The following is a 22181-nucleotide window of genomic DNA, read 5'->3' as shown; positions in this document are numbered from 1 at the left end:
GGGGACTCTGTGCTGGCACGGTGCCAGCTTGGGGGGGGCGGGACCCAGCCATAGAGGTGGTGACACTGCCATGCTCAGCATGGGCATCCCCACCTAGAGCGCCCCAAGCCGGCCATGACACTTACCGTGGCGGAAGCATCGACTCGCCAGAGAGCGACAGCGGCCTTGGAGAGACCCACTCTCCTCCTAAGGGGCGCTCGCTGGAAGCTCGCGGCACGTTGGTCACGTGGCGCACGGGCGTTTGCCGCGCTAGCCCAGTGCCGAGGCAGCTCTATGGTTACCGGCGGGCCGGGTGGCGCGGATTGGCGGGGCTGGCAGCGGCGGGGCGGTTGAGCTGCGGGCTGCAGCGCCAGGAGAGAGCGGGGGAGCCATGGCGAAAGGTACCCGGGGCTCTGAGGGGCAGGTCTGGGGCAGTGGGACCCGGTAGCGGTGAGGGGCTCCGAGGCGTAATGGACTCCCTGTGGGGGGAGGCGGGGCCGAGGGGCCAGGGGCCAGGCGGGGGGGGGTGTCTGAGAGAGGTGGGGGATCCCTGTGGGGGGGAGGGGCCAGGCTCCTGGGTGGCGAGTCTGAGGGAGGTGGGGATCTCTGGGGTGGGGGAGGCGGGGCGGAGGGCAGGCTCCTGGAGGGGAAGTCTGAAGAAGGTGGGGATCTCTGGGGTGGGGGAGGCGGGGCGGAGGGCAGGCTCCTGGAGGGGAAGTCTGAGGAAGGTGGGGGATCCCTGGAGGGGGGTGTTGAAGGGAGTCTGAGGGGGCCTTGTGTGGTGGAGCTGAGGGCTAGGACCTGGAGGAGGGGGTCCTGTGGAGCCATGCAGCTGGGGGCACCTGCTGGTGAGCGGGGCTGTCTCACAATAACCCCTTTGCCACAGGACACAGGCCTGGGCCCCATCGCAGCCTTGAGCTAGGGCATGAGAGCCTGAATGGTCTTGGGAGCTGGTTATAAACACAGTGAAACTGACTAGTCTGCTCTCCATGTTCCACTGGAGGAAGGGGCAAAAGTCACACCAGCAGCATCACTAGTGGAAAGACCCCTGAGTGGAGGTCTGGGATTTACCTGCCTCCAGGGCATCACACTGGTTTTCTTAAAGGACCCCTTAGCATTGCTTTGTGCTGTCAGATACCAGCTTCTGCATTTCAGAAGAATTTCTGTCCTGGCCTCATGGAACAAGTACTCCATGTGCCAATAAAACAGGCTCATGTGCCAATAAAAGAGGCCAGTACAGTCTGGCAAGTGTGCCAGTGGGTTGCTTTAACTCCCTACTGTGTGCTGATGAATCAGTATACCTGGACACATTGATGGTCATGGATATCCTAGAATATTCACTCTCTTCTGATTCTCTGCAGTGTGGCAGCATCCATATCTGAATGTCTTCAAGCACCTCAAAGTGGAGGAGTGGAAAAGATCAACTAAGGAGGGAGATGTGACAACATTTATGGTAACACATTGTATTCCTGATGTTTCCTGATTGGACCAGTTGTACTGCAGAGAGAACCAGGCACTCAGTGATGCTGAGAGAAAGAGAGAGGGATTTCCCAGTCTGCTTTGTTTTGTAATGTCAAAAAAAGAGGAAGATTTCAGATTTCCTAGCTCTGTGTCATCAAAAGAGAAAACAATGACATCTTTCCATCCTGCCTCCTGCTTGTTGCAAGAAAGGTGCAACTTGCTGGTGGTCCCCAGAGAACAATTGGCCAAATAGTGCTGGCTGTCATTTCTCACTTCTACATCACATTAAAGGCAGCTAAAAATACATTACATCCTTAATGTTACCTTTCATTTAGGCAATTGCTGTAGTTGCCACAAGGGATGTAATGTGATCACAAATGGGAAGAGAAGTGGTCATGGGACAATGTCTCTGTTCACCACCCAGAAAATGTTTGAGAACCCGTATGACACCAGAACTTTCTACCCCTCATTCTCCAGAGCTTTATTAGACTAATCTTGTCATACACCTGACTCTGAGCCAGTGATGGAATGTGTAATTGGATGTGTCGAGTGAACAAACAGTAAGACTTCCACAACTGGATCTCCTCACTTACTTTGCTGTAGGGCAGAACTTTGCATCAATGCATGTTCTCTTTTTTTAGGACAAGACGTTGAAGGGAACAGTATATCGCATCCGTGGCTCCATTCCTGCCAGTAACTACATCCAGCTTCCCAAAACCAGCACACAGTCATTGGGGCTCACTGGTCATTACCTCTACCTGCTCTTTAAGCCCATGCCTGGGAAATATTTTGTAGTGCACCTGGATGTTACCACGGAGGTATGTGAGAGAGTCTGTCGCATGGCCCTTTATGTAACTGAGTAGAAGAGTGGGGATTGAAATACAGTAGCTTTTCAAAAGAGCTTGAACATAGAGAACTGAACTGTATCGCCTGAGTGTTCTAGAGCAAGATAATCCTCTGCCATAAGTATCCCATGCTGAAGTCCCATAGACTACTATAGTAGCTGTTAAACGAAATTAAAAGAAAGGATTGCTGTCTTTCTTGATCACTTTTGTGCCTCACTTCTTAGAGTTTGAGAGCTCCAGTCATTTCTCCCTTGACACTTAATTTACTTACTAGAGGGCTTGCCTCATTATCTGTGGTGATTGCCTTGAACCTCACATGATTCACATATGATCTAACATCTGTGGACTTGAGGTAAAAATCTCAGACCTACTCTTCTACGACCTTACTGTGGGTTTTCTTCTGACTTCACTCTTCCTGGCTAGGGTCACAAGGGTATGGGGTAGATCATATGGAAGGCAAGCTGGCAGTAGTCTCTTAGCCTTGGTGGGTATCCAAGCTGGACAGAGTAGTGTCAACCAAGAAACTATATCGTGCGGCATCTGCAGCATTTCCTTAGTGGTCTGCCAGGTGGATAACATTGTGTGTGTCTTTGTTCTCAGGATAGCCAGGTTGTCCGTATCTCCTTCTCCAACCTTTTTAAGGAGTTCAAGTCCACAGCCACTTGGCTTCAGTTCCCCTTCATCTGTGGAGCAGCCAAAGGGTCAGTGTATGAGTGCACAGCCAGAACTTCAAAGCAAGGTAAAGAAAAGCGCATCTGAATAATAGTGTGACTGGTCTCTCAGTGTGGGAATTAGCGCTACATACCTTAGTAAAGAGAAAATAACGTATCATACACCAGTATTGCTATAGTCACATGTGACCTGAGCTTTGAAATCATGGATTTAATTAGTTAATTTTAGGATGTCTGACAATGAGGGATGGTTTATTAAGTCCCCGTTTCATTACGTATTTTTAACACTAGACTTTACAGGGTTTTTTCATTTTACACAATGTATAATTAACCCGTGGAACTCACTGGCTCAGGAGACTTGAGTTAAAAAAGGATTACGCACATTATATGAATAACAGTAGCATCAGCAATTGCACTAGCTAGGATAAAAATTTCTAGGGTGATCAAGCTTCATACATAAATGTCTCAGTCAGCCACCAGTTGGCATCAGGAAAAATTCCCTCAATGTATAGTAAGAAACAGTTAGATGCATTGTGATTATTTGACACACAACTCAGAAGTCTCAGGCATTGGCTGACATTGGACACAAGATACCAGATTAGTTGGATTTTTAGTTTGTGATGGAAATTATGTTCCTAAAAGGATGGCCAGTTTGGACAGAAAAATTGACATGTTTTGGAAGACGTTAAAATGTGAGGAATGGAAACTAGAGTCTGAATTTTCAGGAATGAAGGCCATGGGATCCATGCATAAAAATGTGTGTGCAATTACTTGTCTTTTTTCACGTGCAGCTACCACAGTTGTGCTGCAAATTGACATCTGGATTCAACTGATCACTAGAAACCTAGCAATCCATTTTCCTAGTGTGGCAATTGTCTCTAAATATGTGTGTGCACAATTGTGCACACACATCAACCTCATTCCTTCCCTTCTGTAAGGATTTCGGCCCATGCGTAAAGCTGGGTTTCTGTTTCTTAAGGTAGCTTGTCAGTGTATAATGTTGGTTTTAACAGTGTTTTTTCTGATCCTCAGATTTGGTGGGTGTGGCCCCTTCCAATGTGCGCTGGACCTGCCTGATGCTTGACCTCCACTACATCCTCTCCATGTACCTGAATAGACGCTACAGCCATCTGAAGAGCATCAAACTCTGCTCCAACTTGTTGGTGAAAAATGTCTATACCAGTGACTTACTGTTTGAGCCAGGTAAGGAGCTGAAGCTTTTTGCTGGGAGCTGCATCTTCTATAATTTTTGAATCAAACCTGGCTGCAAGGATGTGCTAGGCCTAATCCATTCTTACTGCTGCATTTCAAGACATAATTCCACCAGGACCATTTGGCCATGTCTGTTGCTATTTGACACTCTATTTTCAGCCAGTAATAGCAAGGCACTGTCAACAAAACCCTTATTTTAATAATAACACTAATAATAATGACAGTAATTTTCCCTTGTCTGGTGCCTTCAATCTGAGGATGTCAGAGGGCCTCACAACTTCTCCAATTCTGTAGCTGGAAAAACTGAGGGGCAGGGAAAGATTAGGTGACTTGCCCAGCATCACACATCAAATCAGTGGCAGATGAGAGAATGGGCCCCAGATTTCCTGTCTCTCAGTCCTGTCAGACAAGCTTCTTTTTCTTGTCACTCTGAAATCCAGATTTCCTCCAGTGTTTCTTTATCCAACTACTCAGTGCAGCAGAGAAAATTCAGTCAAGACCTTTGTTACTAACACATTATCCTGTGTTTGAAATCTGCCCAGCTTCAACCCATCACAAGAAAGGAATCTTACAGACGTCATGGTGGACCACTGAACAGATCCCAAATGTGCTGTTGCACACGAAAAGCACATTAGTTCCATAAAGTTGCACATGTATCAAATGAAAGAAGAAAACAGAAGAATATTCTAACACCAATCACATAGAACTGCAAAAAGGATCACCAAGTGATCTACTTAGCAACCTGATATGATCATCAGTATTAAATTCCAAATCCTCTTGTAGAGCGTTTAAGCTACACTTTAAGGACGAAAAAGATAAACTTTCATATCAAAACTCTAAACTACCAGGTCTTATTGGAAGCTGAGAGTTTCAAGGATATTCCCATGGAAAGGCTTATGCGCTTGCTACAGTAATCTTTGTTCTTTTTTCATGTTGTAGCCTTTCTTTTTCAGACTTACAGAAAACTCTAATCTTAAAGTATTTGTTTGCCTGTGGCCTGCTAAGAGTGCCTGGTTCCAGCCACTTCTGTAAACATCTTCAGATGTTCTAAGAGTGCTTTGTGTCCTTATCTGTCTCCTTTTGTGCTTTTAGGGGTGACTTTCTCTGAGGCCCGACAAGCTAAGATGGCATTTCATGGCATTTCCCCCATGCCACGAGAAATGGCATTTCCTGTGCCAAAGGGAGAGAACTGGCATGACTGCTATGACTATATCAGGTATGTTTACAAAATGCTGCTTTTCAAGGAGGAAACTTGGAGTGCTTTTAGATCTTCCTTAGTCTGATTATTTTGTACGTGTAACATACTTCATCAAAACACTTCTGTCTGAGAATATGAAGGCTGCAGAGTTAAGTATGCAAAAGTCAGGAAATGCAAGAATTTGCATAAAACTGGGATTATAGTGGAAATGCTTTGGCCATCTTAACTCTAGTTGTCAGTAATGCTAGTTGTAATTTTGGGGACCAAGGCAGCACAACTCACATCTTCAGCACTTAATTGTTGGCAACTAATATTTTGGGTAGGTAAAGGGCTGTTTAAGATATCAACCATATGTTACCAGATTTGCCCGTTACTTTGGGGTATGTCCATTTATTTGGGTTACTCTTCTGGGGAGAGAGTTCTGTAATTCTATCAATGTACTGCTTGTGTCACTTGTGTTTTCATATGGAGCTCTACTTCTCCCTTCTGCAAGTTCCCTCCCAATGGAGCTATCCTGCAGGACCTACATTCCCTAGGGCTGGGTTCCTCCAGCCTCAGAACCGGATGAACACCCACCCGCACATACATTAACGGAGCAAGTCTGAGTGGACCAGGTCAAGCAGCAATTTCAAGCGCCCCCCCCCCCCCACCCTTATGTGCCCCTGGGCTCAATGGACTGTGTCAAGCAGCACTTTCAGGCTGCCACCCTTATGTGTCCCAGATTCAGCACGTCCCTATCCCCACTCTCACATCAAAATTGTACTGGTAGTAACCTACTTGATGAGCAAACCCCACACTATTTTGGATGCTGCAGGGATCTTTAGCTTAGGTAAAAGAAATGTTGCTCTAGAGTAAATGGGGGAAGCTAAAACGCAAAAGAGTAAAGTTCAGCAAGAGAGAGAGAAGCATCCAGCTTAACCATGAAAGTTATTTATTGAATAATAGTGTTAACTCCACAAGGAGAGCCTAAATCAACATAACATACATTATTAAAGGTTAATACTTAAGGTAGGAAAACAGAGGGAGAGAAAAAAGAGGCTCTCACTGCTCCCTGAAGCTTGAACTGGTCGGGGTTCCCAGTTGATGGTGGTAGCTCAGGATCCTGAGTGCTGGAGACAGGCAGAGCCCCCAGCACAATCAGTCAGTAGTTGGAGTTCCAGTGGAACTGACACAGAGTTTTGGGTCTATGCATGAGAATACTTACTTGAACATAGGTAGGGGTTTTTGTAGAGAAGGTTCAAGGGAGAACACTAGATTTGTTTATGGGTAAACTGATGGCTCAAGGGTTTTCCTTAGGCTAGACAATAGGAGCTGATCACTCTTGGCTATGGGTGATGTTTTCTTCCAGGGAACTCACAGTGCAACTAGGCTGCTTCAGTGTTTTGGATATCAGTCAAGGATTCATTACTAGAATTGGTCTGATAACTGCTGAGCTGGGTGTGGGCAGGCATACGTTCATTAACATCTGGAGTAGAGATTCCCATGATGCAGTGCTTCCCTGCTTTTTCTAGTTCCAGAGTTCAGTACGGTTCTCTGTTCTTCATTCTGTATGCTAATCCCTGTCCAGTCTTTCATGTAGGTGAGGCTAGGGGAGTTGTCTCTGCTCTCCATTCTATATGCAAATAGAGATGTCTTAATCTTGTCACCCTTGTCAGGAGGGGTCTAGGTGTGTCTCGCAACGCCCTTCATTGCTCTCTGCAAGCCTTTTTTCTGATCTGTTTTGGTTCAAGCAGAGTCTGGGGGTGAGGTGGAGGGTGTCTTTCATGAGTCAGACAGGCTAGATACTGCGCCCTTGTTCCCCAAGAACACAGAGCTGACCGGTGTCACATAGAAACTGCTAGTTTCTAATCAACAGGTCAATAAGCAAATACAATTCACACCATACTTCTAATATCACAGCTAATGCCCTAGAAATGATCCAAATTTCCCTCCTCTCTGGGGTTTGCTTGTATTGCTAACTTAACCACGCACGAACCTTTCTCCCAAGCTTGGTTATTCCCAGGGAGTCCTATGGCCCTGCCCTTAGTTCTCTTTGCCTTAAAGGCTTGGTATACATTGACAGCTAGATTATGATCATTATTATGTCAATTAGTGAATGTTCAGACATAGAAAAATGTCATAGTATAAATCAGACCAGAGAGAGACTCTAACCCTTATCTTGAGTTGGAACTTATAGAACCCACCTGTCCTGACATCAGGCTGAAACAACCAAATAACTCAGCTTCTGTGTGAATGAAGCCTTTTAGCACCAACAGTACGTCAGCAAAATAGAGCCCTGCATACCTGTGAAGGGTCCTAGAACCTGCCACCCATTTACGAGATGACTTTCCTCTGATCTTGCTGTTCAGGTTTCCCTCTGATGGATCCAAGGTGCCATATGACTCAATTCAAAAAGGCTGTTCCAGTCCTGCAGCAGGTAGGGAGTCTGAAGTAAATGACCATAGGCTGTGGTACCCACTTGATGTCTGACTGAGCAATGTGCCAAGCTGGCTTTCAGATTATCTAGGTTATTGTCCTACCTAAAACAAAGTATGACATGGTATAAAGCCACCTGCACCATTTACTGCTATTTTTAGCTGAATAAAACTCAAAAAGTACAACTTCGGTAGAGCATGGTGTAGAAGATCCATCCATTCACTCAATGGGATGGGGCAGGTAAACACACCAGCCTGGCCCACCAGGGGCTTTCCCTACATGAGCGGCAACCCCTGTTTGAGAATTCCTGATCTACCTCTTTATCGGAGCCATCATGATTCCCCATCTGTTGCTTATCTGTTATGACATTTTGTTGCAGCTGTTACCCTAGTCAAGGGGATCTGATGGAGGTCCCACTAGAGTCCATTAACATCACTTCTTCAAGGGTAGAATGCTGTTGCTGTTGAGTGTCATGAAGCATTTCCTTCTCCCCGAGCACAGCATGTTGCCTTGGCAGCACATCCAATCCCTGTTCACACAGGGGCAAAAGGAACAGGATTAGAACTTGATCTCCTATTTCATAGAATCATAGAATATCAGGGTTGGAAGGGACCTCAAGAGGTCATCTAGTCCAACACCCTGCTCAAAGCAGGACCAACCCCAGACATATTTTTGCCCCAGATCCCTAAATAGCCCCCTCAAGGATTGAAGTCACAACCCTGGGTTTAGCAGGCCAGTGCTCACTAGCACCAGGTCAGCCCCTCTGGGTTTTGTGCAGTGTGTGCCTAAGAGATAATGCGTCCTTTGTTTTCCTGTTATGACATGGCCTGTGTTTCCAAATTGTTCCTTGAGTTCTTTAAGGAAGGAATAAGTAGAGTGAAGTAGCTGTTCAGCTACATCATGTGCAGCTGTGTGATCAGCAGGAGGGAAGCAGATTGTAGGAAAGAGCCCAACACATTGCTGTTGTAATTTAGATATTCAAGTGCTAGAAGATCCAATCCGTCATCTTCCACGGCCAGTGACGCTTACCAAAGCTGTCCGGGACCGAGTGTCACTCATCCAACAGATAACCAGTCCCAAGGATGTGAGTATGGCCTTAGGCTATAAGTGTAGCTTCCCATACCACCTCTGGCCAGAGGGTTTCCACATGTCCTGTTTTGTGTTTGGGATGTTTTTGGGTTTTGTAGTGGCTACTTTTTGTGTTCTATGGCCTGAGCTGTGCCCTGTCCTACAGTCAATAAACTCTGCAGTTTAATGACTTTGGGGTCAGTCTGTCAGTCTATCCAAGATGCATATCTGGTCCCCATTACCGTAATATATGAACACCTCACAATCTTTTAATGTAATTTTGCTCCTGACACCCCTGGGAGATAGGGAAGTGTTGTTGTCTGCATTTTACAGATGGGGAGGTGAGGCACTGAAGAATAGTGAAGTTCTCAGGGGCATAATGGATCTGTTTCTGGTGGGGTCTGGCACACCTGAATGTTTTTAACATGTTGGATGTCATGAGTTTTAGGTGACTGAATAAAAGTCAGTCAAAAACAAAACTAACTTCTTCCTTTCTCTCCAATCACAGCAATTGTAAGGAGCTGTGGGGCAGGCCTGATCTGTTGTCATTTGTTTACTCTTTCTCAGATGCCTCGCTGGTCTCCCCTAGTTACAAAGAGCATCCCTGAGATTCACTTAGCAACCTCTGGGCCTCTGGAAGAAGTGTACTCTGGGGATCAGGAGTTCAGCAGGGCAGAAGGACTACAAGCTGCTGGGGATTCCACTGTACCGTTACATGCAACAACTGATGGTGGTATTCATGTGTATGCTCACAAAATGGGTGATGTCGCCATCCATGCTGTTGGCATTAGCTCAGATGAGGTATGTGAGAGAGCACCACTGGACTCTGACAACCTGACGTTATTGGTTATCCTCTGTGTAGCTCCACATCCCGTCTCTAACTTGTAGAGAATCTTCTTAACTCTTCCCCCAAGTCTGCCCCTGTGGTGACTCTGAGAATGCATGATGCTTTCATTAGACGAACAATGTGCCTTGCGCTGAACTCTCCAGCCTAATGGCTTCCTTTTCCACTACTCCTGTAAGTTCCACACAGCAGATCCTCAGCTGGTGTAAATTGGTGTCACTCCATTGACTTCAGTGTGACAATGCCAGTTTATACCAACCTCCATCTGTAAATACCTTCTCAAGGAAGAATTCAGGTAGAACAGATCAGTTGCCTTTCAGACTCACATACTGCTGCCCTGTGCACTGAGATGCAGGAACATTATTATCCCAATTCTTGGGACCTGACTGGTGGGTTAGAGCATTAGGCCAAGACTTCATATGGAGACAGAGCTCCTGAACCCAGCCTTCTTGCTTAAACTCTTACTGACCATAGGGGAAGATATATAGAGGTAAGGGACTCCAACGTACTAGGAGCAAACAAGTTAAATCAAGTTTGTTCCTATAGGATGGGTCTGGAATGCTTATGGCTGGTGCTCAGTAAGTTGGCAGCAAGAGCAACAGGAATGCCCACTCCTGGTTGCAGCTGGCAGAGATGATTATTTAATACTAAGGGCAGTTGTGAGCCAGCTTCCCTGAAATTCTCTCTTGATCTTGTTCCTTTATTTCACTTATATGTTAAGCTTCTCCATGCAGGGCCAATGTGTCTTGTACAGAGATGATCATGCTATTGGCATCTAACAAATAACACCTATGTATTGATTTGCCTAGACTGTGTACACAAAGATTACTGGACCAGAGGTGCTCTCCAGCAAGAAAACATCTCCCTGCAGGGTAGGAAAAAAGATTCCCCCCTTTCCATTTTTACAGATGCTCCCTTGAATTTTCATGGCATTTGTATGTAACCATGGGGAGGACTTGGCTGCCCTCTTGGAATGGTGATTCTGTTTAACCAAGTCATTTCATTGCTGAGATTATTCCATTTAGCACTGTCCACTGTGGGCTTTGGTGCTTCTATTCTTGGATTTCCTTTAATGATAATTACCTACCTACTGAATAAACTCTTCCTTTAATGGGAAGAAGTTAAGGTAGAGAGACAGCCCTCTCACTTCAAGGAGAAACATGAAACCCATCCAGAGGGACACAGATTAATGTGGGGCAGAGGGAACTTGGTAGATCATTGGGATGTAATTTGCAGTTGGTGCTGGTACAGTTTAGGGCTCACATGCTTTATTCAGGCTGGCAATTTTGACAATATCTTCTTCTTTCAGAGACTCTTACCAGATCCAATCCTGAAGCTAAGGACAATTATTGGCTTTGGGGGTTGCAGCACCAAATGGGTCAGTAACAAAGAAGCTTTTCAGAATGTAATTGCGATACATTGACTATGGGGGAGATTTTCAAAGGCACAAAAGGCCTTTCACTTTCATGCTTAACTCCCTTTGTCTTTGGAAATCACCCCACCTAGTTTCTTTCGAGTACAAATTTTTTTTTGGTGAAAAGCTCATTTCCATACATGGAATTTGCCCCAGTAACATTCTGAAATCATGTGCCCCGTGCCAAATCTTGTTACAGATTCCAAACTGATCAGTGAATCACAAATCTAGAATTCCTTTGGAATCCAGAAATACGTAGGTGCCTTAGTCTGGTGTGTCTGTTTGTCCTCCTGTGTTATTGCCTTCTGATTCTTCCAACCATCCTCTTAATGATCCATGTTAGAGTTTAAAAAAAGAATCCTATTGGGTCATCTAGTCCATTTCCTGTGAACAAAGGATTGTTCCCTTATATATTGCATATATGATGTTAAACATGACTTGGATGGAAGATCAGCTGAATTAATTGGGATGTACTATAAGCTGACCACTCAGTTTTCCTTTGATAGTTATAAATTTGCATCTATGTTTGTGTGGAAGAGCAATCATCTAGATAACACACACCTGCATATTTGCACCAGATTTCAAAATATCTGCATGTCATTATTCTATGCATGTCCATCTGTGCAAGCACAGGGGGGCTCTCCTCTCAGTTTGTAGACTGGGTCACTGTTGTAATATCCTCTCTTCTGCTCTTGCTCTGATTCTTGCTTTTGTCCTGCAGGCTCTGTGGACTAAGAACAGCTCTGCAGTGGTTTACCCCTGTCATGCTATTATAATAACCATGGAGATTGAAACTGGAGAGCAAAGGTTCTTCATTGGACATACAGATAAGGTAAAAGTGGATTTCTTTGCATAAACAGATATGACAGCCCCCCAGAGAATATGCAATAACTGCAAATATTTGATGTGTGAGAAAACATGAGACTGCTCCTATCCCAAGCATGGTTCATTCTAGGGAATTGTATCAGCTTACTGGCTAGGGGGCAAGTCACAAGAACTCCAGTTCCTAGCAAGAGTCATTCTAAGGATTGATGTTGGATCCACAACAGTGGGAGTTTCAGCTACTCCAGTTCTAGCCTCTCCCAGAAGCTGGGGCTTATTTTTGCTAACATGATGTTTCCTGCAGGTATCGGCATTAGCATTTAATGGAAACAGCACATTGCTGGCTTCTGCACAGATGGGTCACCTGAGTATGGTGCGACTTTGGGATTTTCAGAAGGGGAAATGCCTATCCATGTTTAAAACCCACGTTCATTCAGTCTCGTCCCTCAGGTACCCTGCAGGCATGTTTTGGGCAGTGTGTTTCTGGGAGAAATTGAGAGTGGGCTTTTAATTTTTCCCATTGAGATCCAGGCAGGCAGGGTGTAGGATACTTCATTTCACCTTGAGTTTTCTCCTCTTGCAGCCTTTCCTACAGTGGAGCTGTTCTCTGTGGCATTGGGAAAGATGGACATGGCAAAACAGTGAGTAATAAAGCTCTTGGGTTATTTGGGTTCCACTTATCCAATGAGTTTTTTACCCATGAAAGCTTATGCCCAAATAAATCTATTAGTCTTTAAGGTGCCACCGGACTCCTCATTGTTTTTTGTGGATACAGACTAACACGGCTACCCTCTGATAATGGTGTTTGTTTTTCTCCTAGAACGTGCAATTACTCTACACACAGAACCAGTCGTACATCCTTTCCAAGACACAGTGGCTAAATGCTAGTTTCTTTAAATGTCCTTAGGCAATACCATTCATTGTAGATCATGTGACATCCTCTTATCACCAAACTGCTTAGAAAATATTTGAATATATACTTCCTTACTTGATTTTTATAAATCTGTGAACACACACCTCCCTGAATCACAAATTCTACTGACAGGTTTCAGAATGGTAGCTGTGTTAGTCTGTATCAGCAGAAAGAACGAGGAGTACTTGTGACACCGTAGAGACTAACAAATTTATTTGGGGTTTTTGCCCACGAAAGCTTATGCCCAAATAAATTTGTTAGTCTCTATGGTGCCACAAGTACTCCAAATTCAACTGAGCAAATCCTGGTTCTATAGCTAGTCACGGCTTTTTGTTGGTGTGGAAGCCTTTTCATGCTGAATCTCAAGAACTTCCCTGCTTCCCATAGTTTATTAACTAATGTCACAGTTAATGAATGGGTGAGACTGCCTTTGGGGCAGTTTTGGTTCTGCTTACATCCCACAGGGATCTCTGAGAGTTGACACAAGGCATTTCCTTCTGAAGGTGCTGAGCACATTTCTCTACAGTTCTACTAGCTCCTACTCTTACACTCCTTTGCTGCTGTAGCGCTCCCTGTAATTAGTTACGCACTGGTTTCCATTCTTTCTCCGTTTGCAAGTACTGTATCTTAGTCCCAGATTCAAGCCCTGTCCAGGCAACCGTGCAGGTTGGGAAACTGATTATCAGACAGACTAGCCTATTAAAATGAAAATCACCAGGCTCTCTGGGGTTGTTCTGAAGTTTTCTGTGTGAGATTTTTCTCTACTCTGTTCACGATGATGGGAGTAAAAGCCTCAGTGCACAATACCAGCATACTGGCAATTGGGAGCAGTATCTGGGATTTCACCTGCTGTGGGAAGGCTAGCAATCTTCTCCATTGCTTGTATGGTCTAATGCCACCTTGGTGTTATGTTTCCAGCAGTTCTGTTCTTGTTGTCCTATCTCTGCAGATGGTGGTGGTGTGGAATACTGCTCAGGTGAACCAGGGCGGAGAGGTGGTTGTGCTGGCCAAAGCTCACACAGATGTGGACATCCAAACCTTGAAGATTGCTTTTTTTGATGACACCAGGTAATGTGCAAATAGGTGAATGGGAGAATAAGGTAAAATAACAGCCTAGATCAAGGATGGGCAAACTATGGCCCACGGGCCGGATCTGACCCACAAGCCGTTTTAAGCTGGCCTGCGAGCTGCACCACTTGGCTTGGCCCTGCTCTGGCCCTCCAGCTGGGTCGCTGGGTTAGGACTGCACCATGTAGCTCAGCCCTGCTCCGCACTCCGGCCAGGGCACTGGGTCAGTGGCCGCACCATATGGCTCCCGGAAGCCACGGCCTGGCCCCACTCTGGCTCATACGTACTTCCGTGGGAGCTGCAGGGGCAGTGCCTGCGGATGGGGCAGTGCCTGCAGATGGAGCAGCATGCAGAGCCTCCACGTAAGAGCCGGAGAAGGGACGTGCCACTGCTTCTGGGAGCGGCTTGAGGTAAGCACCACTCGGAGCCTGCACCCGCTGAGCCTCTCCCCACACCCTGCCCCACCCCTGATCCCCCACGCTCTCACCATACTCCTCAATCCCAGCCCAGAGCACCCTCCTGCACCCCAAACATCTCAGCCCCGTCCCAGAGCCTGCACCCCGTCCCGCACCCCTACTCCAATTTTGTGAGCATTCATGGCCCGCAATACAATTTCTATTCCCCAATGTGGCCCTCAGGCCAAAAAGTTTGCCCACCCCTGCCTCGATGAAGGTGGGGTAGTCAATAGGTGGATCATGGGCCAAATCCGGATGCCAGACACTTGAACAGACCCCAAAATCTTTTTATTTACTTATCATTATTGTTATTTTTTATTATTATTTTGAATGGAGTCTGGACTTGACTATATCTTGACCAAGAAATTTGAGCCTTGACAAAAAATAGACTATTTTTGTATTAAGGCATTGCTGGGAGGAAGCTCACTGCATTGCTGGAGTTCTAGCTTGGTGCTTCTGGAAGGAAACTGCTGTTAGCCTTCCTCTTCTCTTCCCTGGTGTCAGTGTGTCCATTTCAGCTGCTTTCAGGGAACAGGCCTTTTGTCAGTATAGAATGACTCCTCCCTGGTTCCTTACTCAGCCTCTTGTGTAACAGGATGGTGTCGTGTGGCAGAGATAATGTGAGGCTGTGGCGAGTGCGGAGTGGAGCGCTGCGCTCATGCCCAGTGAATTTGGGGGAGTACCATTCCTTGGAGTTCACCGACCTGGCCTTTGAGAAAGGGCATTCCGCTGAGCGGGAACCTGAGGACCGGACACTGTAAGGATGGAGCTGCTTTTTCTTTCCTTAAATCACTTTCCTTAAATTAATTTTTAGGGACACTGTGATTCAGTCTGCCTTTGACCCTGGGAGCTGTCTGCACTAGCATGTTGAGCTTTTGATTAGTAAGCATAGGGAAAAGGTTGAACAGTTGTGGTTTTGACTTGCTCATCCCTGTCCTTAACCTGAGCATTCTACAGTCCTTTGTCATCTTCTCTCTGCAGAAACAAAGGTGCCCTACAAAGCCAGCCCACCCTTTATTCTCCTCCTTTCTAAGACTTCACATCCTAAAAGAAGCTTAAAATCCCATGTAGAGTTGCACAAGAAATGATGTATTTCACCAGTCACGTCTTCAGTGAAAATCTGCCCATGGATTTGCTGTTAGTGTTCATTTGGCAGTGGGAGGGGTGTGGTGTAATAACATTCCCCATGACTTTTTTATACTTCAGCTTAATCACTCAACCAAGACTCTTGCTACCAGAGAGATATTCCAAAAACACAGAATTGCCAGGTCTGTTAATTTTCACCTTCCCTCTGTGGGCCGAGCCGTGTGTGTATAGATTGCCCCAATATTGCTTCATTTCTGGTTGATGGGTGTGCTGTGGGAAAAATCACTTTCCCCTAATGTTTTCTTCAGTGCTTTGGATCAAAGGCACTATATAAATGAATAAAATGTAATGTATTTAATCACAAACTAAACTATCTAGCAATATTGTGAACAAAAATTTCAAAACTCAGAAGTGAAAAAGCCTTCCCCAAAATCATGTATTCATCTGATTTGTACATTTTACATCCAGATCTCCTATATAGGGAAAATCTTTGCCTTTCCAGCACAATTTATCTGAAGCAATAATACTTTTCCTGAATTATTCCAATTTATTTCCCTCCAAAAGTTTGACAGTCACTTTCATTAAACATAAGCAAGTGTGGTTTTGATTCCCAGGGCTCATTTCTGTGAAGCTTCTCTGGCTCCATTTATTTCAATTCAGTTCAGGATAGCAATTGTGCCAAACTTGCCTGGAACCCCTTTATTTCCCATAGGGTCATGGCTTATGGTTACATCCATTTCTCAGTCTGAGCTAGTGAAAGAGGTATTGGGCAAAAGTAGTTGCCAGAGATCTTGTTTCTGCAAACTGATCCTAATCTCCTTCTGGTACAGGTTAGTAATACTTCCATCTTTAGTCTCAAGCTGGTTTTGGGGTGGATACCTGAGAGTCAGCAGTCCTCCTTACTGATCCTTGATGGAGCGGTCTGTGTCCTACAATAATAGAAATAATAATCCAACATTTGTGTATTTTCTTTTAAGTTTTGCTGCACTTTGGGATGCACATCTCTGCCTCTTTATTTCTATTTTTTCCTCCTAAATTAGAAAAGATTGAGGGGAGAGGGGGAGCTTTCTAATGATTCCTCCATAACAGACTGGTAGAGTTTATTTCTTTTTATTCCTTCACAAAGGAAAAAATATGATCTCTGAGTAAGAAGTAGCCGCATCCTGATTTCAAATTTTCAGTTGTTTCCAGACTTCCGAATCTGAAGTCTATAGTTTATATAGATATACAGGATAACTGAAGATCATTTTTGTGACTAACTAGGCACTTACAGACTCAAGGCTCACTAGTTTTGCCTTTTCCCTTATCTTTTATATTGGCTGAGTTAACTCTTGAGATTTTTCTCTAAATTGCTCTTTCAAAGGGGAAAGGAAAAGAAGGACGGAGATGTCTAACTCCGTCTACCAGTTATAGATTCCCAAGTTAGCTCCTGCTGAAAATCAAATGCTTGAATCCTGTCGTCCAGTCAAGCTATCGTTGCATTACAAACTAGAATTGCTAAAGTTTTTAGACAAACAGCATGTTTAAAGTTATTCCAAGCTTGTTTACAAAAGTGTGGTGTAAAGTTAACACTGAAACAAAATGCAGAATACAGGTCTTCTGCTAAACAATGTCTCTTAAGTTCTCATTGTGGTCACTGGTGTCTAATGGTGGTGTCCTTTCCATTTCAGCTTTGTTTGCAGCAAGAGCGGCCACATCTTGGAAATTGACTACAAAAACTTCACTATCAGAAATGCCCGGCGCCTCCTGCCTTCTCAGATTCAGCACTGTCACCGACGGGAGAAACAAACCTTCAACTCAGGTATGGGCTTTGGTCGGGGATGGATAGATGACCAAGAGGAAGTAGGACATGCTACATTATGAATTTTCACTAGAAAAGTTTTGACTGAAATTGTCCCCTGAGTTTGAAGGAAGAGCCCTGTGAGGGAACACCAGACAGAAGCAAACCTAGGACCCAAGATTCATAATACTAGGTGCAAAATAGGCAGAATTGCAGGGGATTATATGTAGGCTGAGATAATATGACATCACTCTAGTAGTAAGGTTTGGGGGAGCACAGGTGGGGTTTCAGCCAGTTTCTTCTCCAGTGAAATTTCCTATGCATTGAAGGGGGAGAAAGCAAGACTATATTTAACCCAAATGTACCCACATGTAAATTAATATGGGTAATAGAATCATAGGATTACAAGGGACTGCAAGGGTCATCTAACCTAACCCCAAAAGGTACCCATTTTGGGGTTAGGTTAGATGACCCTTGCAGTCCCTTGTAATCCTATGATTCTATTACCCATATTAATTTACATAATCCCAACCTATTGGGCTCAGTGCTGGAGTAACGGGATGTAATTCTCTGGCTGTGTTATACAGCAGGTCAAGACTAAGTGATCTCATAGTCTCTCCTGGCCTTAATCTATGAATCTGAAGAATCTGGATTTGGGAGAAAGGATTGTAACCGTGTATAACTATTTAAAGATTATAATATGATGGGAAATGCTCTTTTTATTGGACAACGGGCACATTTTCAGAAGCAGTCTTTAAATGTGTGTGCGGTAGTTTTTGCACATGTATTTTTTGAGTCCTAAAGATTTTTGCATATGCAAAATCTCATGTGGATACATTAGCTGTACTTATGTATGCAAATCGAGCAGTTGAGTATCTATATGATTTTTTCATGCACATTCACATCTGAGGTTTTGCTCATGTAAAACCTCATGCTCCAGAAAGTATATATGCAGAAATGTAGGTGTGCAGATTTGGAGGGCAGATGGAGGCCTTTGGAACTTTGGCGCTAGGGGCTGAATTAAAAACAATGAGTGTAAATAAATTCAGCTGGAAGGGAAAAGTTTTGCTTGTGAAGACAGTAAGAGTGGAGCGGCCTCATTAAATAATTAAGGTAAAATCTATTAGAGGATGTCAGGGTATACCCCCGCAAATCTGAACTCTGGGGTAAAGATGTGGGGACCCACATGGAAAATATCCCCTCAGGCCTCTTACTCATAGACTCATAGGTCAGAAGGGACCAATATGATCATCTAGTCTGACCTCCTGCACAAGGCAGGCCACAGAACCCTACCCATCCACTTTTATAACAACCCCTAACCCAGGACTGAGTTATTGAAATCCTCAAAACTGGTTTGAAGACCTCAAACTGCAGAGAATCCACCAGCAAGCGACCCATGCCCCACGCTGCAGAGGAAGGCGAAAAACCTCCAGGGCCCCTGCCAATCCGCCCTGGAGGAAAATTCCTTCCCAACCCCAAATATGGCGATCAGCTAAACCCTGAGCATGTGAGCAAGACTCACCAGCCAGCACCCAAGAAGGAATTCTCTGCAGTAACTCAGTTCCCATCCCTTCCAACATCTCCCCGCAGACCATTGAGCAGACCTATCTGGTGGTAATCCAAGATCAATTGCCCAAATTAACGATCCTATCATAACATCCCCTCCATATACTTATCAAGCTTTGTCTTAAAGCCAGAAAAGTCTTTTGCCCCTACTACTTCCCTCGGAAGGCTGTTCCAGAACTTCACTCCCCTAATGGTTAGAAACCTTCATCTGATTTCAAGTCTAAACTTCCTAATATCCAGTTTATACCTATTCGTCCTCGTGCCTACATTAGTACTAAACTTAAATAATTCCTCTCCCTCCCTAACGTTAACCCCCCTGATATATTTATATAGAGCAAGCATATCCCCCCGCAGCCTTCTTTTAGCCAGGCTAAACAAGCCAAGCTCTTTGAGTCTCCTTTCATAAGGCAGTTTTTCCATTCCTCGGATCATCCTTGTAGCCCGTCTCTGAACCTGTTCCAGTTTGAATTCATCCTTCTTGAACATGGGACACCAGAACTGCACACAGTATTCCAGATGGGGTCTCACCAACGCCTTATATAACGGTACTAACACTTCCTTATCCTTGCAGGAAATACCCCGCCTGATGCATCCCAAAATCGCATTTGCTTTTTTAACAGCCGTATCACATTGGCGACTCATAGTCATCCTGCTATCAACCAGTACCCCAAGGTCCTTCTCCTCCTCCATCGCTTCCAACTGATGCGCCCCCAACGTATATCCAAAATTCTTGTTATTAATTCCTAAGTGCATGACCTTGCACTTTTCACTATTGTATTTCATCCTATTTCTATTACTCCAGTTTACAAGGTGGTTCAGATCTTCCTGAATAGTATCCCTGTCCTTCTCCGTGTTAGCAATACCCCCCAGCTTTGTGTCATCTGCAAACTTTATTAGCACATTCCCGCTCTTTGTGCCAAGGTCAGTAATAAAAAGGTTAAATAAGATCGGTCCCAAAACCAATCCTTGAGGGACTCCACTAGTGACCTCCTTCCAGCCTGACAGTTCACCTTTCAATACGACCCGCTGGAGTCTCCCCTTTAACCAGTTCCTTATCCACCTTACAACTTTCATATTCATCCCCATCTTTTCCAATTTAACTAACAGTTCCCCATATGGAACCGTGTCGAACGCCTTACTGAAATCTAGGTAAATTATATCTACCGCATTTCCTTTATCTAAGTAATCCGTCACCTTCTCAAAGAAGGAGATCAGATTGGTTTGACACGATCTACCTTTAGTAAATCCGTGTTGCAATTTGTCCCAATTACCATTGACCTCTATGTCCTTAACTACTTTCTCCCTTAAAATTTTTTCCAAGACCTTACATACTACAGACGTCAAGCTAACGGGCCTATAATTACCCGGATCACTTTTATTCCCTTTCTTAAAAATAGGAACTACATTAGCAATCCTCCAGTCATACAGCACAACCCCCGAGTTTATCGATTGCTTAAAAATTCTCGCTAACGGGCTCGCAATTTCACGCGCCAGTTCCTTTAATATCCTCGGATGGAGATTGTCCGGGCCCTCCGACTTCGTCCCATTGAGCTGTTCAAGTACGGCCTCTACCTCAGTTGCGGTAATATCCACTTCCATGTCCACATTCCCGTTTATCATCCCTCCATCATCGCTAGATTCCTCACTAGTCTTATTAAAAACTGAGGCAAAGTACTTGTTTAGATGTTGGGCCATGCCTAGGTTATCCTTAACCTCCATTCCATCCTCAGTGTATAGCGGCCCCACTTCTTCTTTCTTTGTTTTCTTCTTATTTATGTGGCTGTAGAACCTTTTACTATTGGTTTTGATTTCCTTTGCAAGGTCCAGTTCAATGCGGCTTTTAGCCTTCCTCACTTTATCCCTACATGTTCTGACCTCACCAAGGTAGCTTTCCTTACTGATCCTGCCTTTCTTCCACTCCCTGTAAGCTTTCTGCTTTTGTCTAATCCCCTCTCTGAGTTGCTTGCTCATCCAGTTTGGCCTACAACTCCTGCCCATGGTTTTTTTCCCCTTTCTTGGGATGCAGGCTTCTGACAGTCTCCGCAGCTGCTACTTAAAGTAATTCCAGGCCTCCTCCGCATTTAAATCCACTAATTCCTCCATCCAATCCACTTCCCTAACTAATTTCCTTAACTCTTTAAAATTAGCCCTCGAGAAGTCGAAAACCCTAATCCCAGATCTACATTTGTTTATCCTTCCATCTAGTTTGAACTGAATCAGCTTATGATCACTCGAACCAAGGTTGTCCCCTACCACCATTTCTTCTACGAGGTCCTCACTGCTCACCAACACCAAATCTAAAATGGCATCCCTTCTCGTAGGTACTTCAACTACTTGATGAAGAAATCCATCCGCTATCACATCCAGGAAAATCTGACCCCTATTATTCTTGCAAGCACTCGTCCTCCAGTCTATATCCGGGAAGTTGAAGTCCCCCATAATCACACATTTCCCCTTTGTGTTTACTTCATTAAAGAGGTCTCTATCCATATCCCAATCAGATCCCGGCGGTCTATAGCACACCCCAAGCACTATCTCAGGGGAAGCTCTAGTTGCTTTTTTACCCAGTGAGATTTTTGCCCAGACAGACTCTGTCTTATCCATTCCATCGCTTCTTATTTCGCTACAGTTAATTTCATCATTGATGTACAAGGCTACTCCACCACCTTTGCCTTTCTTCCTGTCTTTTCTAAACAGCACATAGCCTTCAATACCCGTGCTCCAGTCATGAGTACTATTCCACCAGGTTTCGGTTATCCCTATAATATCCGTTTTCACTTCCTGCACCAGTAACTCCAGTTCCTCCATCTAGGTTCCTCCACTAGGCTCCTCGCATTAGTGTACAGACCTTTTAATTTTCGGTGTTTGGCGTCAGTGACATTCTTTCCCCCGTCGTGCAGAGACCTTCTACCACCAGCATCACCCGTTACTCTGGTTTCTACTCCACTATTCCTCCTTGGATCAATTCTTGGGACCGCAAGGGTATCCCCTCTCACTTTGTTTACTTCCCTCTCCAGGTTATATTCCAGCGTGGAGATCTCCCGGAGATCTCCCGAACATCTCCCAACCATCTCTCCCAACTTCCTAGTTTAAAGCTCTCTTGATGAGGTCGGCGAGCCTCCATCCTAGAATTCTATTTCCCTCCTTGCTTAGATGAAGTCCATCCTGAGCGAACAGTCGTCTATCCGTAAACGCTTCCCAGTGACCGTACATCCCAAAGCCCTCCTTATAACACCACTCCCTGAGCCATCTGTTGATCGCCATAATCTTGTCACTCCTTCGTCGCCCCGCTCTAGGAACCGGCAGAATCCCACTGAAGATCACCTGAGCCTCGATTTCTTTGAGCGTCTTCCCCAGTCTGGCATAGTCCTCCTTGATACAGTC

The 22181-nt window shown here is 44.9% G+C and overlaps 1 protein-coding gene across 2 annotated transcripts in view; it reads left to right on the top strand.

Annotated features, from left to right (window-relative positions):
• The first annotated feature begins 294 nt into the window (after positions 1 to 294).
• WDR90 (WD repeat domain 90) overlaps positions 295 to 22181 on the top strand; it is a 53146-nt gene continuing 31259 nt past the window's right edge. The window contains exons 1-17 of one of the 2 annotated variants that reach the window (XM_030577063.1): positions 295 to 380; positions 1341 to 1432; positions 2082 to 2258; positions 2886 to 3024; positions 3989 to 4159; positions 5261 to 5384; positions 7715 to 7782; positions 8756 to 8865; positions 9417 to 9650; positions 10503 to 10565; positions 11003 to 11071; positions 11829 to 11939; positions 12234 to 12379; positions 12513 to 12570; positions 13792 to 13910; positions 14961 to 15122; positions 17122 to 17252. In XM_030577063.1, the coding sequence (XP_030432923.1) occupies positions 371 to 380; positions 1341 to 1432; positions 2082 to 2258; positions 2886 to 3024; positions 3989 to 4159; positions 5261 to 5384; positions 7715 to 7782; positions 8756 to 8865; positions 9417 to 9650; positions 10503 to 10565; positions 11003 to 11071; positions 11829 to 11939; positions 12234 to 12379; positions 12513 to 12570; positions 13792 to 13910; positions 14961 to 15122; positions 17122 to 17252 (1984 nt within the window). In that variant the 5' untranslated portion in view covers positions 295 to 370. Of the gene's footprint in view, positions 381 to 766; positions 828 to 1340; positions 1433 to 2081; positions 2259 to 2885; positions 3025 to 3988; positions 4160 to 5260; positions 5385 to 7714; positions 7783 to 8755; positions 8866 to 9416; positions 9651 to 10502; positions 10566 to 11002; positions 11072 to 11828; positions 11940 to 12233; positions 12380 to 12512; positions 12571 to 13791; positions 13911 to 14960; positions 15123 to 17121; positions 17253 to 22181 lie in introns of those variants that run through there. The other variant, XM_030577064.1, reaches the window with a different exon arrangement.

The sequence above is a fragment of the Gopherus evgoodei genome, chromosome 10 (assembly GCF_007399415.2).
Source record: "Gopherus evgoodei ecotype Sinaloan lineage chromosome 10, rGopEvg1_v1.p, whole genome shotgun sequence".
NCBI classification, from domain to species: domain Eukaryota; kingdom Metazoa; phylum Chordata; order Testudines; family Testudinidae; genus Gopherus; species Gopherus evgoodei.
The sequence above is the reverse complement of the archived record's forward strand: the minus strand, read 5'-3'. Positions and strand labels throughout refer to the sequence as shown.